The sequence below is a fragment of the Castanea sativa genome, chromosome 11, assembly GCF_040712315.1.
Source record: "Castanea sativa cultivar Marrone di Chiusa Pesio chromosome 11, ASM4071231v1".
NCBI lineage: Eukaryota > Viridiplantae > Streptophyta > Magnoliopsida > Fagales > Fagaceae > Castanea > Castanea sativa.
The window spans coordinates 70,944,698-70,961,654 of record NC_134023.1 but is presented as its reverse complement, the minus strand read 5'-3'; the positions used below and the strand labels follow the sequence as shown (position 1 = coordinate 70,961,654).

The window sequence follows — 16,957 nt, the reverse complement described above, 5'->3', positions numbered from 1 at the left end:
ATATAGTGTCATTTTAAATGTAGTATGTGCTAAACATGATAACACAATTACCTAATACCCTCACTTCCCTTGTGCAGCCGTGCTCCAAAACATTGTTTAAGTGTTATGAAAATACGTGTGAAAAAGTGTTGTGAAAATATGTGTTGTGTTGTTTAAACAACACAACCAAACAAACTATATGAACAGAAATTTCACTAAATATTTGCTTTTGAGGCAAAGAGAAATACAGATCCTCATCCATCATCCAACCTATCCCATAAGATAAATAATTGGCATATTGCGTCTTAAATGGGAAAATAATCTACATGCTTACAATAAGCTCACTGGAAAATCATCATCATAAAATGCAAATATAAATTTTGGACGACATGTTGATTTATTTTCAAAATTAATCACATCAGAGAGGCTAGACCGCTAGAGGGCACAGCATGGTCCTATAATTATTCATTCCTGGCAGCTCATATCCCCGATGCTATAATAAATTGAGTGGAACTCTGAAGTACTTAAATAGCAATTGATTCCAAAGCTTCATTTGTTTGCATCTCAACTTCAAGCTTCTATCATCAAGTTTGTGTAATTGCCACATGGGATATATGATCACGTCAACTGTATTCTCACAGTGGTTAACTTACTCATTTGCAATGACAAAACAAGAACAAACAACAAACTAGGTAAAATTCATGCGTGTAAATCTTAAAAGCTAGAATAACCTTGATAGCTATCTGTTCCATCTATTCCACCAGAATTGTCTGTGGATCCCCAAAATATACCACCCTCGCTAGCACTACCATCGCCTCCAGAAGTATTCATAATACCATTGCTGCCGCTGCCGCCACCTAGTAGTCCTTGCACCAATGTCTGGCCTAAACTCTCTGAAATTCCTTTAATTGCCTGGTTTAGCATACCATTTCTCGGTCGACTTCCAATAGGCCCAACAGATCCATAGGAACCCTGGTGGGCATAGTTCACATGATTTTGCACAGGATACCTTGTTTGAAACTGAGGACCAGTTCTTGGAGCCATATAGTTTTGCATGAGAGGTCCTGTTTGAGATTGATTTCCAAGAACCTGATAATGAGGACTAGCTGGAACTACGCAGTTTTGGGTTAGAGGAGGTCTTGGATTTGCTGTAGCACAGCCCAAATGAGCATCAAAATCACACAAGCTACATCGGTAGCGCCACTGTTTGACCCCCAGCTGCTCCATGCATATATCGCATGAGAAGCTTTTGTTATCATCAGGAGATGAGAATGTGAGATTGAGCTGGTGATAGTGGGATTGGTGACTAAGCTTTAATGGCATGGAAGCACAAGTAGTATGGAGATCGATGTTGCACAATCCACAATGGTAGGAAAAGCTATTACCTTCCTTCCCACATGCATCACAGTTGAATAATCCTTCTGGGTATAAAGGTTTTGGGAGCAGAGAAAGGATATGGTTTTGGTCAAATGGGTGAGTAATTTGCTGAGGCAATCGTGAACATGAGATATGGAGGAAGTAGCTGCAGAATGTGCAACAGTAAATCGATCCAGAGGCTCCGAGTTTGCAGCCTGAACACAAGGCTAAGTTTAGGGTCTGTTGTGGCAGATAGTTGGAGAGCTGTAATGGATGTTGGTGGCTGAAATGGTGAATTTCAGGTTCAGGTTGGCCATTCATTAAACCCATGTAGCTCACTTTTTCTCCTACCTCTTTCTTTTTCTGATCTCTCTGAATTGGTTTGTGCAATTGAAGTATTAAGCTCATATAGTGCAAACCAAGCTTATAATGTTGAGTCTAGCGAGCCAAGTCAACCAATAATGTGATGGACAGAGTCAATGTCAACTTCTATTATTGGCAATGAGGGTGTTGAATTTGCCAATCAACTTCTGAGCTGGCTGGAATGGAAGTTTGATAGTTAATTGTAGGTGGCTAATTATTAAAGGCATCTATAGTGGCAATTTGGGGGGATATTGTAGTATATAATAGTACAAAAAAATATATTACAAATACAATATGCAATTAGAAGCAGATTTCATGAGTCTCAAGAAATCAAAATGAATTTGTTTAGGCAGCCCAGTATAAGTTACTCTATATTCACATTGTAGATAGATGATATCCTAACTATTTATTCTTGTAATACCAATATGCCATATAGGCGTTGCCTGTGCTATGCTAAAGCTTAAAAAAAATTCCTAGTCAATGTCAGTAACACGCAATACATATTAAGGGCGCAAAAGCTTGTACTCAAGTAATCATCTCTACATGGCCAATGACATTGTCAAAAACTTCTCTTCAACTACTTAATCATGATAAAAAGTATGATCTTATTGTTACCAAAATGACCTTGCGAATTGTGAACGGCCGGCACTCAGTCATATGTGCCATGAAGTGCTATGCTGTAAGATCATTCTTACAACAAAACAGACTAGCTGTTTTAACAAGGTACAAGAAGAACATTCACAAGGGACTGGAGAGAAAGGTCAAACAATTCAGAAGAGAAGTACATAACCAACCACTTAACTGGAAACACGTATACCAAGACAATTTTAGGATAATTTTGAACTACAAAGGCATTGTGGTCAAAGTTTAATCATTGGGGAATATAACACATTTATTAACACAAAAATGAGCTTCCACTTGCTTATCAGCTTTGCCACAACCTGTAGAAATAAATGCATGAACTGATATATTAGAATACCATCCGTGGACAACGAGAAGAAGACAGTAAAACATTTCAGCTATTGTAAGAGCATTGTTGATGACAATCTACAAATCTACAAAATATCTAAAAGCCAAAGCATAAAATTTATTATTACTATGGTCCTATTGAGCCACGTCAACGTAACATTTCTGTCCTGTTCGGTCCACTCACTCCACTTCAATCAATTCGGTCCATTTCGGCCCATTTCAGTCTACTTCAGTCCATTTTGATTCACTTTTGTTCATTTCGGTCCATTTTGATCTATTTGGTCCATTTCGGTCCACCTTTTCCATTATGCTCTCTCTCTCTCTCTCCTTCAATCTTTCTTGCAACTCAAATTTATGTTGATGAATTTTTGTGTTTTTTAATATCTTTACTTTGAATTAATATGTTTTGGTATTGCATTTTTTGAGTTCCCCATCACAACTTTTCTCTCTCTCCCCTTTATGGTTTTGGTTTGATTTTTGTCTGAATTTATTTTAGTTTGGAAGTGAGAATTTTAGTTTATATCAAAACACAATCTACATGGCTATATATTTGAATGTGCTTATCAATTATTTAAATAATATCAATTGTAATTATGTGATAAGTTATGATTATTATGATAATTACCTTAAGAGAATGAGAAATTTGAAACTTAAAAATTTTAGTTGTACCAAAAGAAATTAGGAAAATATAATGCACAATAACAATAGTTAGAAGAATATGTACCACTCCACAAAAGAATAACATCAATCAAAAATACCAATAAATAAATAAATAAATTTTTGTATTTGCAAAAATATATAAATAAATATATATATATAAATATATATATATATATTACTTTTAGAAATTGTTTAATTTTTAAGAAGAAAAAATTATCTACAATAAAAATAAAGACTAAATTATACATTATACCAAATCTCAAAATAATTATATATTTTCATGCATCGCATGAGTCTGTAAGATTGCAACTAGTTTTTTGATGGAATACGATATAAAAACCAGAAATGAAAAAAAAATGTAAATAGACATATGTACAAAAGAATTATATATATGTTAAGTTACTTTCATTATATTTCAATTTAGTAGCTGTAAGTGCACAATTGCACCTGGACCCAAAGAAGGTTATGGGTTCAGGCCCAATGAGCCTTAAACAATGAAATTTGTAGAGTGTGGGTTCGAAACCTAGATTAAAGGTACTGAGAACCTGATAACGGGCTTTTATAAACAAACACTTGTAAATAATGAATGATAATTGCAAATGGGTCTCCTCGGACTTAAGCCGAGGACTATTTCTTTACTATTTCTCTTTCTTCTTTAAAGATTACAATTCTTAATTTCTTTCTTAGTTACCGATCCCCCCCCTTTCTCTGGCGTTCATCCCCCTTAAATACTTCTTTTTCTGATACTTTATCCACGTGTTGCTCTAACCCCCTTCCCCCTAGATATTTCTTTTTCTTAGTACCTTTGAATAGTGACCAGAAGTTTTAGTTCTACTGTTCAGGGGTCACTTCCCCATTAATGCGGCCAGGGAGGTAGGTGCAGAGTCTTTAATGTGGTGGTGGCGGCCTTTTCTTTTGGTATTTTTATAACATCGGTGTACCTTGAAGATTCAGGGTTTCCCCCTTTAACCATTAGTCTTTCCAGATTTGTGCCTTGACCTTCATAATGAAGCTTTGAGTTCTCTTGGACCTGTCCGAGGAGAAGCTCTCCCTCGACAGTATCCTCGGATCCTCGGCGTATAGGCCAATTCGTAGAGTTTAATTCTGGAGTAGGTCGGCCCTCCATGCTACAGTCCAAAGGCCCATATGCCCACTTGGGTTCTTTTACTCCCCACATTAGCGTACTTATATTATCTTAATATAATTTTATAATATTGTATAAAAATTCAACTAATTAAGAATATAATACGTTTAGTATATATTGTTCTTCAAATTTTAGTTGTATTTTTAAGACAAATATATAACAAGTGATGAAGGAGATGATGTTTAAATTTTAAATTTTTTTTTTTTGCTTACTTAGCCTAAAATTAAGTATTTATTGTCTCATATTATTATAATTTTAAATGATATTTTTTTATTTTAAATACGGTATATAAATTATATATGAAAATAAGATCTAATAAATTAAATTATAGAAAATCTTAATAAACTATTTTTTTCTAATATTATAATAAATAAAATATGGAACTAAAATATTAATTCTGATTTTCTATTTGTTATATATTGTGGGGTACAGGAATTCCAGTAAGGTAATTGCGCCATGTGTCATATCCAGGGCCGAGAAGGACTATTATCCTGCCGAGGAGGTCACGCCCTTAGACTGTAAGGTCACGTCAGAAACACGTCATCAGAGGAGGTCGTATTGTACAGAAAGAGTTTCAGGGAGAGGGCTAGCGCTGACATGACTGAAAGGTTGCTGGCTGCCACCACATTTAATGCATCACACCAAACCTCTTGGCTACATTTATGTGGAGAAGACCCCTAAATAGTGTTGTCTTGGTTGTCGCAACTCAGTAGGAGATTGGAAAGGTGTCTAATGGGACAGACCCTCAAGTAGTGGCCTGGATGGTTAACAAATGGAAGGTCAAGATCATCTAAGGAGGGCTATAGAATGTAAGGAACCCTCCAAGGATAGGGTGATTGAGAAAAAAGGAGAAAGATACTGTAGCATCAGGAATGGGACTTGTAACCAAAATCAAAAGAAGCATATATATATATATATATATATATATATATATAAGATTTAGTCCTCTCGGATTGTGCCAATGACAATTTACTTCATGCAAAACAATAGTATTCTTGTCTTCTTTTCATCTGGGCTCACTATAGTTATCTTCTGATTCATTAAAGCCTAGTTTTTCAGCCCACTCTCTACAAATTCATTTTATTGGGCTCTTTGGGTCAAAATCATTTTCCCTTTAGGTTGGTACCAAATCAAGTCCTTACAATTGGTGCCGCCTGTGGGAAATACTTAAGCTTTAGTGAAAACAATATAGAATTATAGTAGGCTCAGAGCCAAACCGAGAGGAATCTGTGGGGTCCCATCGTTAAGAGGAGCGAGGAAGGGATTAGGAGGTTAGGGTGCATACTACACATACCAGTAGGAGCCAATCCAGGGGTGAAAGTCGCATCTTTCATGAAGCAACTACCAGAAGCATGCAGTCAGAAATTGATTGTTTAAAAAGAAAGTTGCGCCGAGAGCGACGTAGGAGAACTCCTTCAAGTTCTGACCATTCTTCTAATGGTAATAATGGTCATAGCTACTGGCACAGGTCAAGGACTCATCCTAGTGAGTCTTTTTCGTACGACAAGGAGCATCATAATAGTCGGGGGAGGAGAAGCCCGTCACATTAAGGCTCGGGCAACGATGCCATGAGTAGGGCTTTGAGTCAGATCTCCAAGTCACCTTTTACCCAAAGAATTGAGGAAGGAAGGCTCCCCTGACGGCTTACTCAACCAACATTTGCCATTTAAAATGGTAGGACGGACCCTGTGGAGCACGTGAGCCATTTCAACCAGAGAATGACTGTGCACTCCACGAATGAAACTATGATGTGCAAAGTGTTTCCATCCAGCTTAGGGCATGTGGCAATGAGGTGGTTTAATGGCCTAAAGGAGGATTGGCTTTTTTAAGGAGCTTATGAAGGCCTTTGGTTCTCGGTTCGTAACTTGTAGTAGGGTTCCTCGGCCTTTGGATTCCTTGTTGTCTATGGCCATGCAAGAAGGGGAAGCCTTAAAGACGTACTCTGATTGATACTGGGAGATATTTAATGAAATTGATGAGGATTTTGATGATATAGCTGTAAGGACGTTTAAGGTCGGTCTGCCTGCCGAGCACGGTTTAAGGAAATCATTGACAAGGAAACCAGTTAGTAATGTGTATCAGCTCATGGATTGCATTGATAAATATAAGCGGGTCGAGGAGGACCAACAACTAGAAAAAGGCAAGGCTAAGGTGGTCCCTCAAGATAGGAGGGACTTTAGGTCGAACAAGTACAACAATAATCGTACTTGGCAGGATTTTTCTGGGCAATCTGGGGCTGCTACTACTCAAGTGGTTAACATGGTATTCTGAGAACCAGTGCATCAAATTTTAGAAAAAATTAATAATGAACCATATTTTCAATGGCCAGCAAGATGAAAGGAGACCCAGCGAGGCGTAACCAAATTCTTCATTACCAGTACCACCAGGAGCGAGGACATACTACGGAGGACTGTAGAACCTTGTGGAATCACCTGGAGCAGCTGGTCTGAGGTGGTAAGTTAAAGCAGTTTTTACATCACCCCCATGCACAGGGAGGTCAGGCAGGGACTGGATCACAAAGAGATGCTTCTTCAAAGCCACCTCTGGGCACAATCAACGTTATTATTTCCACCCCAGGAAGGACTGGTTCACAACCCTTTAAGGTGTTGTCTATAGCTCAGTTACCCCCAGAGGACTCCTCCCCTAAGCCGAAGAGAAGTAGGGTGTAAATCCGACTAGCACTGAGTTTCTCTAACGAGGACAAGGTTGGCACCTTGCAGCCACACAACGACGCGTTGGTGGTTACGCTCAGGATAGGGGGTATGATGTGAAGCAAGTATTGGTTTACTAAGGCAGTAGGGCAGAGATTATGTACCCTGATTTGTATAAGGGGCTAAAGCTGAAACTAGGGGATTTGGCTGGTTATGATTCACCCTTGGAGGGTTTTGATGGGAAGGTGGTTATACCAAATGGCCAAATCAGATTACCAGTACAGGCAGGGTCAGAGGTAATAGAGGTGAACTTCATTGTAGTGGATGCTTACTCCCCCTATATTGCCATCGTGGCAAGACCCTAGTTGCATGCCATGGGGGTTGTCTCTTCCGCCTTACACTTGAAGGTGAAATATCCATCCAACGATTAGGTTGAGGAATTGGTTGGGAGCCAGTCTATGGCTAAGCAGTGTTTGGTTTCTACTATCAAGCACCAGGATAAAGAGGAGCCCTTGGTCTCTGCTGAACGAGGCTTATAGCAATCAAAAGGAGCCAATATTATTTACATATATGGTAGAAGGGGTAAGGTGTGAGGAATTGGAAAAAGTCGTCATAAGTGATGATGGGGAGAAGTTCTTTCAGATCGGGGCTCAGTTGCCTCCTCAAGAGAAGGAAGAGCTGGTAATATTTCTTAGAAAGAATATTTATGTGTTTGCATGAAGTGCTTACGAGGCTCCTGGAGTGGACCCGAACTTCATTTGCCACCATTTGAATGTCAACCTGACCGTCATCCCCAGAAAACAACCACCTCGGCACTCATCCAAGAAGCATTCCGATGCTGTGAAGGACGAGGTAATCAAGCTTAAGCAAGCAGGAGCCATCAAAGAAGTTTTTTACCCTAATTGGCTGGCCAACACAGTGGTGGTAAAGAAGAAGAATGGAAAATGGCGGGTATGTGTCAATTTCACAGATTTGAACAAGGCTTGCCCTAAGGATCCCTTTCCTATGCCTTATATAGATCAATTGGTTGATGCCATTGTAGGTCATCCTCAGATGAGCTTTTTAGATACTTTCCAAGGATACCATCAAATACCTTTAGCTTTGGATGACTAAGATAAAATTGTTTTTGTTACTCTTACTAGAAATTACCATTATAAAGTGATGCCTTTTAGTCTGAAAAATACAGGATCCACCTATCAGAAGATGATGACCAAGATGTTTAAGCCACAACTAGGAAAAAATAATGAGATCTATATAGATGATATGGTGGTGAAAAACAAGTTAGAATCTGAGAACGTTGGTGACCTCAGAAGCATCTTTAGAATATTAAGGAAACATAAGCTGTGCCTTAATGCTTCTAAATGCTCTTTCAGTGTTGGTTTAAGAAAGTTCTTAGGATACATGGCCACTTATCACAGAATTAAGGTCAATCTTGATTAGATTAAAGCAATTAACAGTTTGTAGCCTCCTTGAAATCCTAAAGAAGTCCAGAGATTAATGGGGATGACTGCTGCCTTGAATCGATTTATCTCTCGGTCAACAAATTGGTGCAGACCTTTCTTCCAATTGTTGAACAAGTGGAAAAGGTTTGAATGGACCGAGGAGTGCCTTTCAGCAGTTGAAGGAATACCTTTCTCGGCCACCCATCATGTCCAAACTTAAGAAAGATGAAGTCATGTTTGCTTACATTATTGTAGCTCCCCATGTTGTTAGCTTGGTATTGATATGGGTTAATGATGGGATTCAAAGGCCAGTCTATTATGTGAGTAAATCTTTACATGAAGCAGACATCTGGTACCTACCACTGGAAAAGGCCATATTAGTAGTAGTGCATGCAACACGTAAACTCCCCCATTATTTTCAAGCTCACACGATAATGGTGTTGACTTAACTTCCTCCTAAGTCCCTACTTCGAAGAGCTAACTACACGGGGAGGATTGCTAAATGGGGTACGATTTTAGGGGCCTTTGATATCAAGTATATGCCTCGCACCTCTGTTAAAGGTTAAGTGCTTGCCGACCTGGTGGCCGAGTTTACTGAACCTTCTATAAGAGGAAGAAGAAAAGCAGAACATGATGGAAAATCAATTGGAGTGGTCTCTTTACAAGAACCTCTATCCTTGAAGGTATATGTTAATAGCGCTACTAATCAAAGAGAATCTGGAGTGGGGCTGGTTATGGTATCTCCCGAAGGGACCATTATTGAGAAATCCTTAAGGTTAGGTTTCTCGACCACGAATAACAAGGCTGAGTATGATGCCTTGTTAGTAGGAATGACTATGGTTCAGAAGATGGAAGGAAAGGCGTTAGAAGTGTTTTCAAATTCTAGGCTGGTTGTTGGACAAGTAGAAGGTGAATTAAAAGCCAGAGATCCGAGGACGCAAGAGTACTTTAGCCAGGTCAGACATTTGCGATCAGGATTCAAGTCCTTCGCCTTATAGCAAATCCCTAAAATTAGAAATACTCATAGGGATTCTCTTGCCACGCTTGCAACCTCCTCGGCTCAAGGTTTGCCTTGGGTCATCTTGGTTAAAGATTTGTGTAAGCCTGCCAAGGTAAAGAAGGACGTGGTGTAGGTTCATCAGATGAGGGTGTGACCTAGTTGGATGGATTCTATTGTTATGTTCCTCAAAGATGACATCTTGCCTGAGGAGAAAGGAGAGGCTGATAAGGTGCAAAGAAAAGCTCATCGTTTTTGGCTATCTGAGGACCAAAAATTGTATAAACGCTCTTTCTCTAAGCCTTACTTGCTGTGTATACATCCCGAGGTAGTAGAACCCCTCCTGAAAAAGCTGCACAAAGGGATTTATGGGAGTCATACAGGTGGCATATCTCTATCTCACAAGGCCTTCACTCAAGGGTACTAGTGGCCAAGTTTGCAAAAGGAAGCACAAGAATATGTGAAGAAGTGCAACCAATGCCAGAGTTTTGCCCCAAACATTCACCAACTTGGGGGTATTCTTAATCCTCTTTCTAGTCCCTGACTTTTTGCACAATGGGGCTTGGATATTGTGGGACATTTCCCAAAAGCAACAGGAAACAGGAAATGGTTTTTGGTTGGCACTGATTATTTCACCAAATGGGTTGAAGCTGAGCCTTTGGCAAACATCAGAGATGTGGATGTTAAGACATTTAAGTGAAAAAATATTGTCACTCAATTTGGGATTCCTCACACCCTCATCTCGGACAATGGGCTTCAGTTTGATAGCAAGGCTTTCAGGAGGTATTGTTGTGAAATGAGTATTAAAAATAGATATTCAACGCTGGCTTATCCTAAGGGAAATGGACAGGCTAAAGCAGTGAACAAAGTCATAGTGAATGGACTCAAAAAGATGTTGGATGATGCCAAGGGAAAATGGGTGGAAGAGCTGCCCCATGTTCTCTGGACATATAACCTCTCATAGGTCCACGGGTGAGAATCCTTTCTCCCTGACTTATAGGGCCGAGGCTATAATTCCTCTGGAGACTAGATTCCCAACACTGAGGACAAGGTTGTATACTCTGGACATCAATGAAAGGTTACTAGAAAAAATCTTGGATCTGATTGAAGAGTGAAGAAAAAATGCCATGGTTCAGTTAGCATATTATCAACAAAAGCTTAAGCAAGGGTATGACTCAAATGTGAAGTTAAGGCCACTAGCCTGTGGAGATTTTGTATTGCGGAAGGTTCTGGGTACTGCAAAGAACCCAGCATGGGGAAAGTTAGGACCCAATTGGGAAGAACCATACCGTATCACCTTAGTAGTTAGGATAGGAGCGTATTTCTTGTAAGATCTAGATGAAAAAATTGTACCACGCCCCTGGAATATAAATAACTTGCAAAGGTATTACTATTAATAAAAAGTATTTATGCCATGTGATACTTATGACATTATTTGTTGTGCTCATTATTTCTTTAAGTCTTAAACAAATCATTGGTCATGTCTAACTCCTTGGACCACATACCTTGGGTAAATTAATATTCTTCATTATTTCTCTAAGTATTAAACAGAATATTGGTTATGTCTAGCTCCTTGGACCATATACCTTGGGTAAATTAATACTTCTTACTATTTGCTTAAGTGTTAAACAGAACCTTGGTCATGCCTGACTTTTCGGACCACATACCTTGAGTAAATTAATACTCTTCATTATTTCTCTAAGTATTAAACAGAACCTTGGTCATGCTTGACTCCTCGGACCACATACCTTGGATAAATTAATACTTCTTATTATTTGCTTAGGTGTTAAACATAATCTTGGTCATGCCTGACTCCTCAGATCATATACCTTGGATAAATTAATACTCATCATTATTTCTCTAAGTATTAAACAGAATGTTGGTCATGCTTGGCTCCTCGGGCCACATACCTTGGGTAAATTAATATTTCTTACTATTTGCTTAAGTGTTAAACAGAACCTTAGTCATGTTTGGCTTCTCGGACCACATACCTTGAGTAAATTGATACTCTTCATTATTTCTCTAAGTATTAAACAGAAACTTGGTCATGTCTGGTTCCTCGAACCACATACCTTGGGTAAATTAATACTTCTTACTATTTGCTTAAATATTAAACAGAACATTGGCTATGCTTGGCTCTTCGGACCACATACCTTAGGTAAATTAATACTCTTCGTTTTTTTTAAAGTGTTAAACAGAACTTTGGTTATGTTTGGTATCTTAGACCACAAACCTTGGATAAATTAACACTCTCCACTACTTATGCGAACCCTCGGATCACCTACCCTAGGGAAATTAACACTTAGTGAAACCACCAAGGATGGAACCCCAACATATGCATCATCACATGAAAACAATGAATCACCCTCGGCCTTGGCAAAGGTATTCTGAGGGTACATTAAAATACTCTTAAAATAAGGTACTCTTTTCCTACTAAGTGTTTTGCTTACTTTTGAGGACTCAGACTTTCCCTGTTAATTACACAGTTTTCAGTACTAACACTTAGTCATTTTTTCTCATCATTTACATGGTTTTACTCTGTCTAAGTAAACAACAAATCATCACCATCACCATTAACTTTTATTAAAGCAAGGATGTTCACTCTTAAAAGCATCATTAACCTAAAGCCTCAGCAAAGGGCAAAATAAGGAGTATAGTTAACCAAATATAAATATTGCAAACAAAAAGAGAGGTTCACAGAATGAAAGTTAAAGTCTTTTCATTAAAATCGCAGACTGCCATAACAAAGAAAAATCGCAAAGAAAATAAAATAAAATAATGCTACTATAATAACAAAAGAAGAAAAGAAAGAGATATTAAGTGACGCCTTGGCCTTGGGAGGAGGGTCTTCCTTGCTGCCTGGCTGGGAGACATGTGGGTCAGTAGCCCTTTGGAGACCTCGGGAGGAGAAAAAGAGGCCTAGGTGACATGAGGCTACTCAGAGGAGGTATGTGCAAGGACAGTGAGAGGCAGGAGTGCGGCTAGAACTTCACGAATATCTAGAGAGTAGTAGACATTCTCAGCCTTCCTCCACTCTGAGGTAGTAGGGACTCCTGCCACATTAAGGGCTTATGTCCACACCATCTGACAGTAGTCCCTGCAGATCTCGGCCAGCTCCTCTACCAGGCGGACCTCGGTCTCTTCTATCCCAAGGTTATAGGATGCCTGCGCCGAGGCCTCCGCTATTTCTTTGATCGTTCAAGCGGCTTCCTTGGCCTTGCCCAACTCCGCCTTAAGCTCAGGATCTGCTATTTAGCTGTAGCCAGCTCTATTTCAGCATAATAGAGCTTCTTGCGTTGCTCCTCAGCCTAGTCTTTAGCGCTCTTGAGCCCAGCCTCAGCGCTCCTTCTCTCCCTCTCCTCCATAGTCAGCTTCACAGTGAGCTCTTTGTTTTTCTGCTAGGCTATGCCCAAGGCCTTGTCAGCTTTAGCCCGAAGGTTGGCCTCGACTTTAGCCTCGTTTCGAGCATCCTTCATCCATTCCTCAATAGTAAACACCTCTTGGATGACCTGCATAAAAGCGATGAACAAGCACGTTATCAAAATTAAATAAATAAATAAATAAAAAGGTGAAGAGATAATGGGTGTGGAACTTACCAAGGCCAGATCCCTCTTCAGGGATAGAAAGAGGTCTAGGCTGCCTCATTTTCTTTAACGTAGCTAGAGGTGTACAAAAAATCCACCAACCTGCCAAACCAGACCCAACCCAACCCGACCCGCCGGGTTGGGTCGGTTTTTACGGCTTGGTGGGTTTGGTTGGGTAATAAAAAAAATTTTGTAGCAAGTTGGGTTGGGTTTAGGCCATAAAATTACAAACCCGCCAAACTCGACCCGACCCACCCATATTTTAATATATATATTTAAAATATATTATATATTTAATATTTTTTTTAAGTTAAAACCCAGCTATAGAGCACTTCATCAATTCTTACAAACTAATATAAAATGCTATTACTTTCTTTAATATATATTTAAATATATTATATAATTAATAAAAAAATATATGGGTTCAATTTAATAATAATAATAAAATGTCCAACCCATGGGTTCAACCCAACCCAATTCGACCCATGTGGGTTGGGTTAGGTTGGGTTGGACATATGTGATGGGTTGGGTTGGGTAGAATTTTTTTTGACCCACCATGGTGGGTTGGGTCAAAAAATTCCCTCAACCTGACACAACCTGACCCATGCACACCCCTAAGCGCAACCATGTCCTTAGGCAAAAGGATGGGCTGCTCTAGGGCGTCGGCCAGATAATGGGCGTGCCCTTTTTGGAACTCCTTAATGGTGGAGTTTTGAGGAATGGCTGCCTCGTCCAACTCTAACTGAGGGTCCCAAGCGGGGTTTTGGTGGCACACCTCGGCCACATCTTGGTCCTCCCTGCTCTCAACGAAGGAGGCCCGCACCTAGCCCTTGGCTGTTTTTTCTTGTTTTGGCTCATTTGGCGGACCACCTCCCCCTTCTCGGCTCCATCCTTCTCTTTCCATTTCTTCTTCAAGTTGGGTATGGGGAGTAAGCTACCTGTAGGAGGAGGAGGAGGGGGGAAAGCAGGAAAGGGCTGGGACACCAAAGAGTCCTTGGACGTAGATCCCTTTGCCCCATTCGTAAGGAGATCTCTCAGGCCCCTCTTCCTTTGTAGAGCCATCTCTTCTTCTTTTTCCTTGGAGGTGCTGTCTATACGGGCAACTATGAGGCTGAGGGTGCGAACACCTGAAGTCCAGTCGAACTCGTCCTCTGTGTCTGAGATGTGAATGACAGGATCTCCCTACTTTTCCCTCCCTTCCTCGAGTTAGAACTAGTCAATTTCTTCCTTGAGCGAGAGGTGCGAGGAAGCAATTTCTTGTCTCAGAATTGCTGTTTGAGGAGGAGCACGTTAGGAAGATCGTCAACTTACACAATGTCTTCTCGAGCTAGAAAATCGGGCCCCGAGATGCCTATGCAAGCTAGCCCAGGGTTGCCTGCCCTGATCGCATTGCCTACTTCTTGAAAATTATCGGATAAGGGCTCGAAGTCGAGGATGAGGTGGACAGCCCTCAGTTGCCTATCTTCACTCACGAATACCTCAGCTCTTAGCACCTTGTTAAGGTCCTCGGCGTTGACCAAAGGATGAATGCTTAGGTAGAAAAGAAAGTAAAAAAAAAAAAGGGCAAAAAGAAAGCCACAAAACTAAGTCCCCTGTCAAAGGACCTAAGCCTAGGGCACCCCACCTAGCTCCCCCTCCCGGGTTGGGCAGTGAAGACTGTCGTGCCATTCCCCAGATGCGATTAGGTAGTCATCTTTCATGCCCTTGTTAGACTTGGGAAGACATGAGACAAGCCTAACAACTGAGGACCTAGACTTGAGGTAATACCCCAAGTCAGCGAGCGAATGGCACTCGTACATCCAAACTACGTCGTGCCAGGTAAGGTTCAAGCCCATGTGCGCATTGAGAGTGTCTACACTACCCAGGACCCTAAATAGGTTGGGCGCGCATTGATGGGGGCACAACCTATGGGTGAGTAAGTAGTCCCTAGTTATGCTACCTATGGGGAGTGTCATTCCCCCTTCTATGAAGGCGATCATGGGAATGACGACCTCCCCCTCGTTCCTATGGGTATGCCACTGCCCCAGAGCACAGTACCGTAGGGAAACACCTAGGGAAATGTGATATTTGACCCTAAACCCCTCCATACTGGCAAGAGAATCTACAAGGTGAGCAAATCTACCCATCTAAGCAAACTAGAGAGAGAGACAAAGGGGATATCTAAGAAAAAGATGTAGAAAGTAGAAGGTTGAGGAGATTGGCCGAGGAGAAAATAGCCTAAAAACGAAGAACTTACAAAAATAAGGATGAGGGGCACCTCAGGAGCTTCTCGAGAACTGGAAGATTTGGAAAATCTTGGAAGCTTAAGAGTGTGGGAAGTCTGGAGAGTTCGAAGATTTGTAAAGTAGGAAAAATGAACTCTCCAGGCACCTTTTATAAGTGGCGGGTTTAGGTGGGAGTTATCCCGCCTAAAATTTGAGGAGAAATGTCAGCCGTAGGATCTCCATCTCACCGCTGGATGTGGGGAACAAAGCGTCACCTAGAGCATTTAATGAGATGTTGCGAACTCCGAAGTGTCAGGTACAATTACAGGACACGCGAAGTGACATTCTCACGTATGGGAATCAGAGAAACGTGTCAAATTAATTAATTAAGGTCAAAACCTCATTTCTCTCCTCGGGTGGGAGGAAACAAATTCGAGTTTTGAGGAGCTATTGTGGGGTACAGGAATTTCAGTAAGGTAATTGTGCCACGTGTCATACCCATGACCAAGAAGGACTATTATCCTACCGAGAAGGCCACGCCCTCGGACTGTAAGGTCACGTCAGCAGCACGTCATCAGAGAAGGTCGTACTGTACATAAAGAGCTTTGGGGAGGGGGCTAACACTAAAATGATTGAAAGGTTGGTGGCTGTCACCACATTAAATGCATCCTACCAAACTTCCAAACTGAATTTATGTGGAAAAAACCCCTGAACAGTATTGTCTTGGCAGCCGCAACTCACTAGGGGATTAGGAAGGTATCTGATGGGACAGACACCCAAGTAGTGGTATGGATGGTCAACAAATGGAGGGCCAAAATCATCTAAGGAAGGCTATATAATGTAAGGAACCCTCTAGAGACGAGGGGATCGAGAAAAAATGAGAAAAATACTGTAGCATCAGGAACATGACTTGTAATCAAAATCAAAAGAAGCATATATATATATATATATATATATAAGATTTAATCTCCTTGGACTGTGCTGAGGACGATTTACTTCGTGCAAAACAATAGTATTCTTGTCTTCTTTTCATCTAGGCTCACTATAGTTATCTTCTGATTCATTAAAGCCTAGTTTTCCAATCCACTCTCTACAAATTCATTGTATTGGGCTCTTTAGGCCTAAATCATTTTCCCTTTAGATTGGTACCAAATCAAGTCCTTACATATATAATGACAAACCTTAACAAAAAAAACAATTACATTCTCAATAGGAATTAAGGAAACTAGAAATTCAAAAAAAAAAAAAATAAAAGAAACCGGTAAGTCTTGATAAAGTAAAAAAAAAAAAAATGTAATGTGGTCTTGAGAGAAATTCTCTCAAAGTGGATTGAGAAGGTTTTTTTTTTTTTTTTTTTAATTTTAACTTTTAAGATAAGTTTGTTTTGAAGATATGGATTAGTAAGAGAGTATCTTATTTTGTAGGCATGGAGTTGGAGATATACTTTTATTAGGTTGTCCTCACGTTTAATCCCTATTAAACATAAAGTTTAGGAGTAATTCTGAATCACATAAAAATCCAGTTTAAATAGAGGAATTTTGTTATAGATAACTAGCCTCATCACATGTGCCCCGCATGTGCTATGAGACTTTTTTTTATTTTTTTATT

At 40.1% G+C, this 16,957-nt stretch overlaps 1 protein-coding gene across 1 annotated transcript; it reads right to left on the bottom strand.

Annotated features, from left to right (window-relative positions):
• Positions 1-428: 428 nt before the first annotated feature.
• On the bottom strand, positions 429-1,712 carry LOC142614469 (protein VACUOLELESS GAMETOPHYTES). The gene has a single exon (XM_075786989.1). The coding sequence runs from the start codon at positions 1,663-1,665 to the stop codon at positions 694-696; it is 972 nt and encodes a 323-aa protein (XP_075643104.1). The 5' UTR covers positions 1,666-1,712; the 3' UTR covers positions 429-693.
• Between the last annotated feature and the right edge of the window lie 15,245 nt (positions 1,713-16,957).

Bases quoted from the DNA above. Each gene is read 5' to 3' on its own strand.
- LOC142614469 (XM_075786989.1), bottom strand. From the start codon at position 1,665: ATGGGTTTAATGAATGGCCAACCTGAACCTGAAATTCACCATTTCAGC.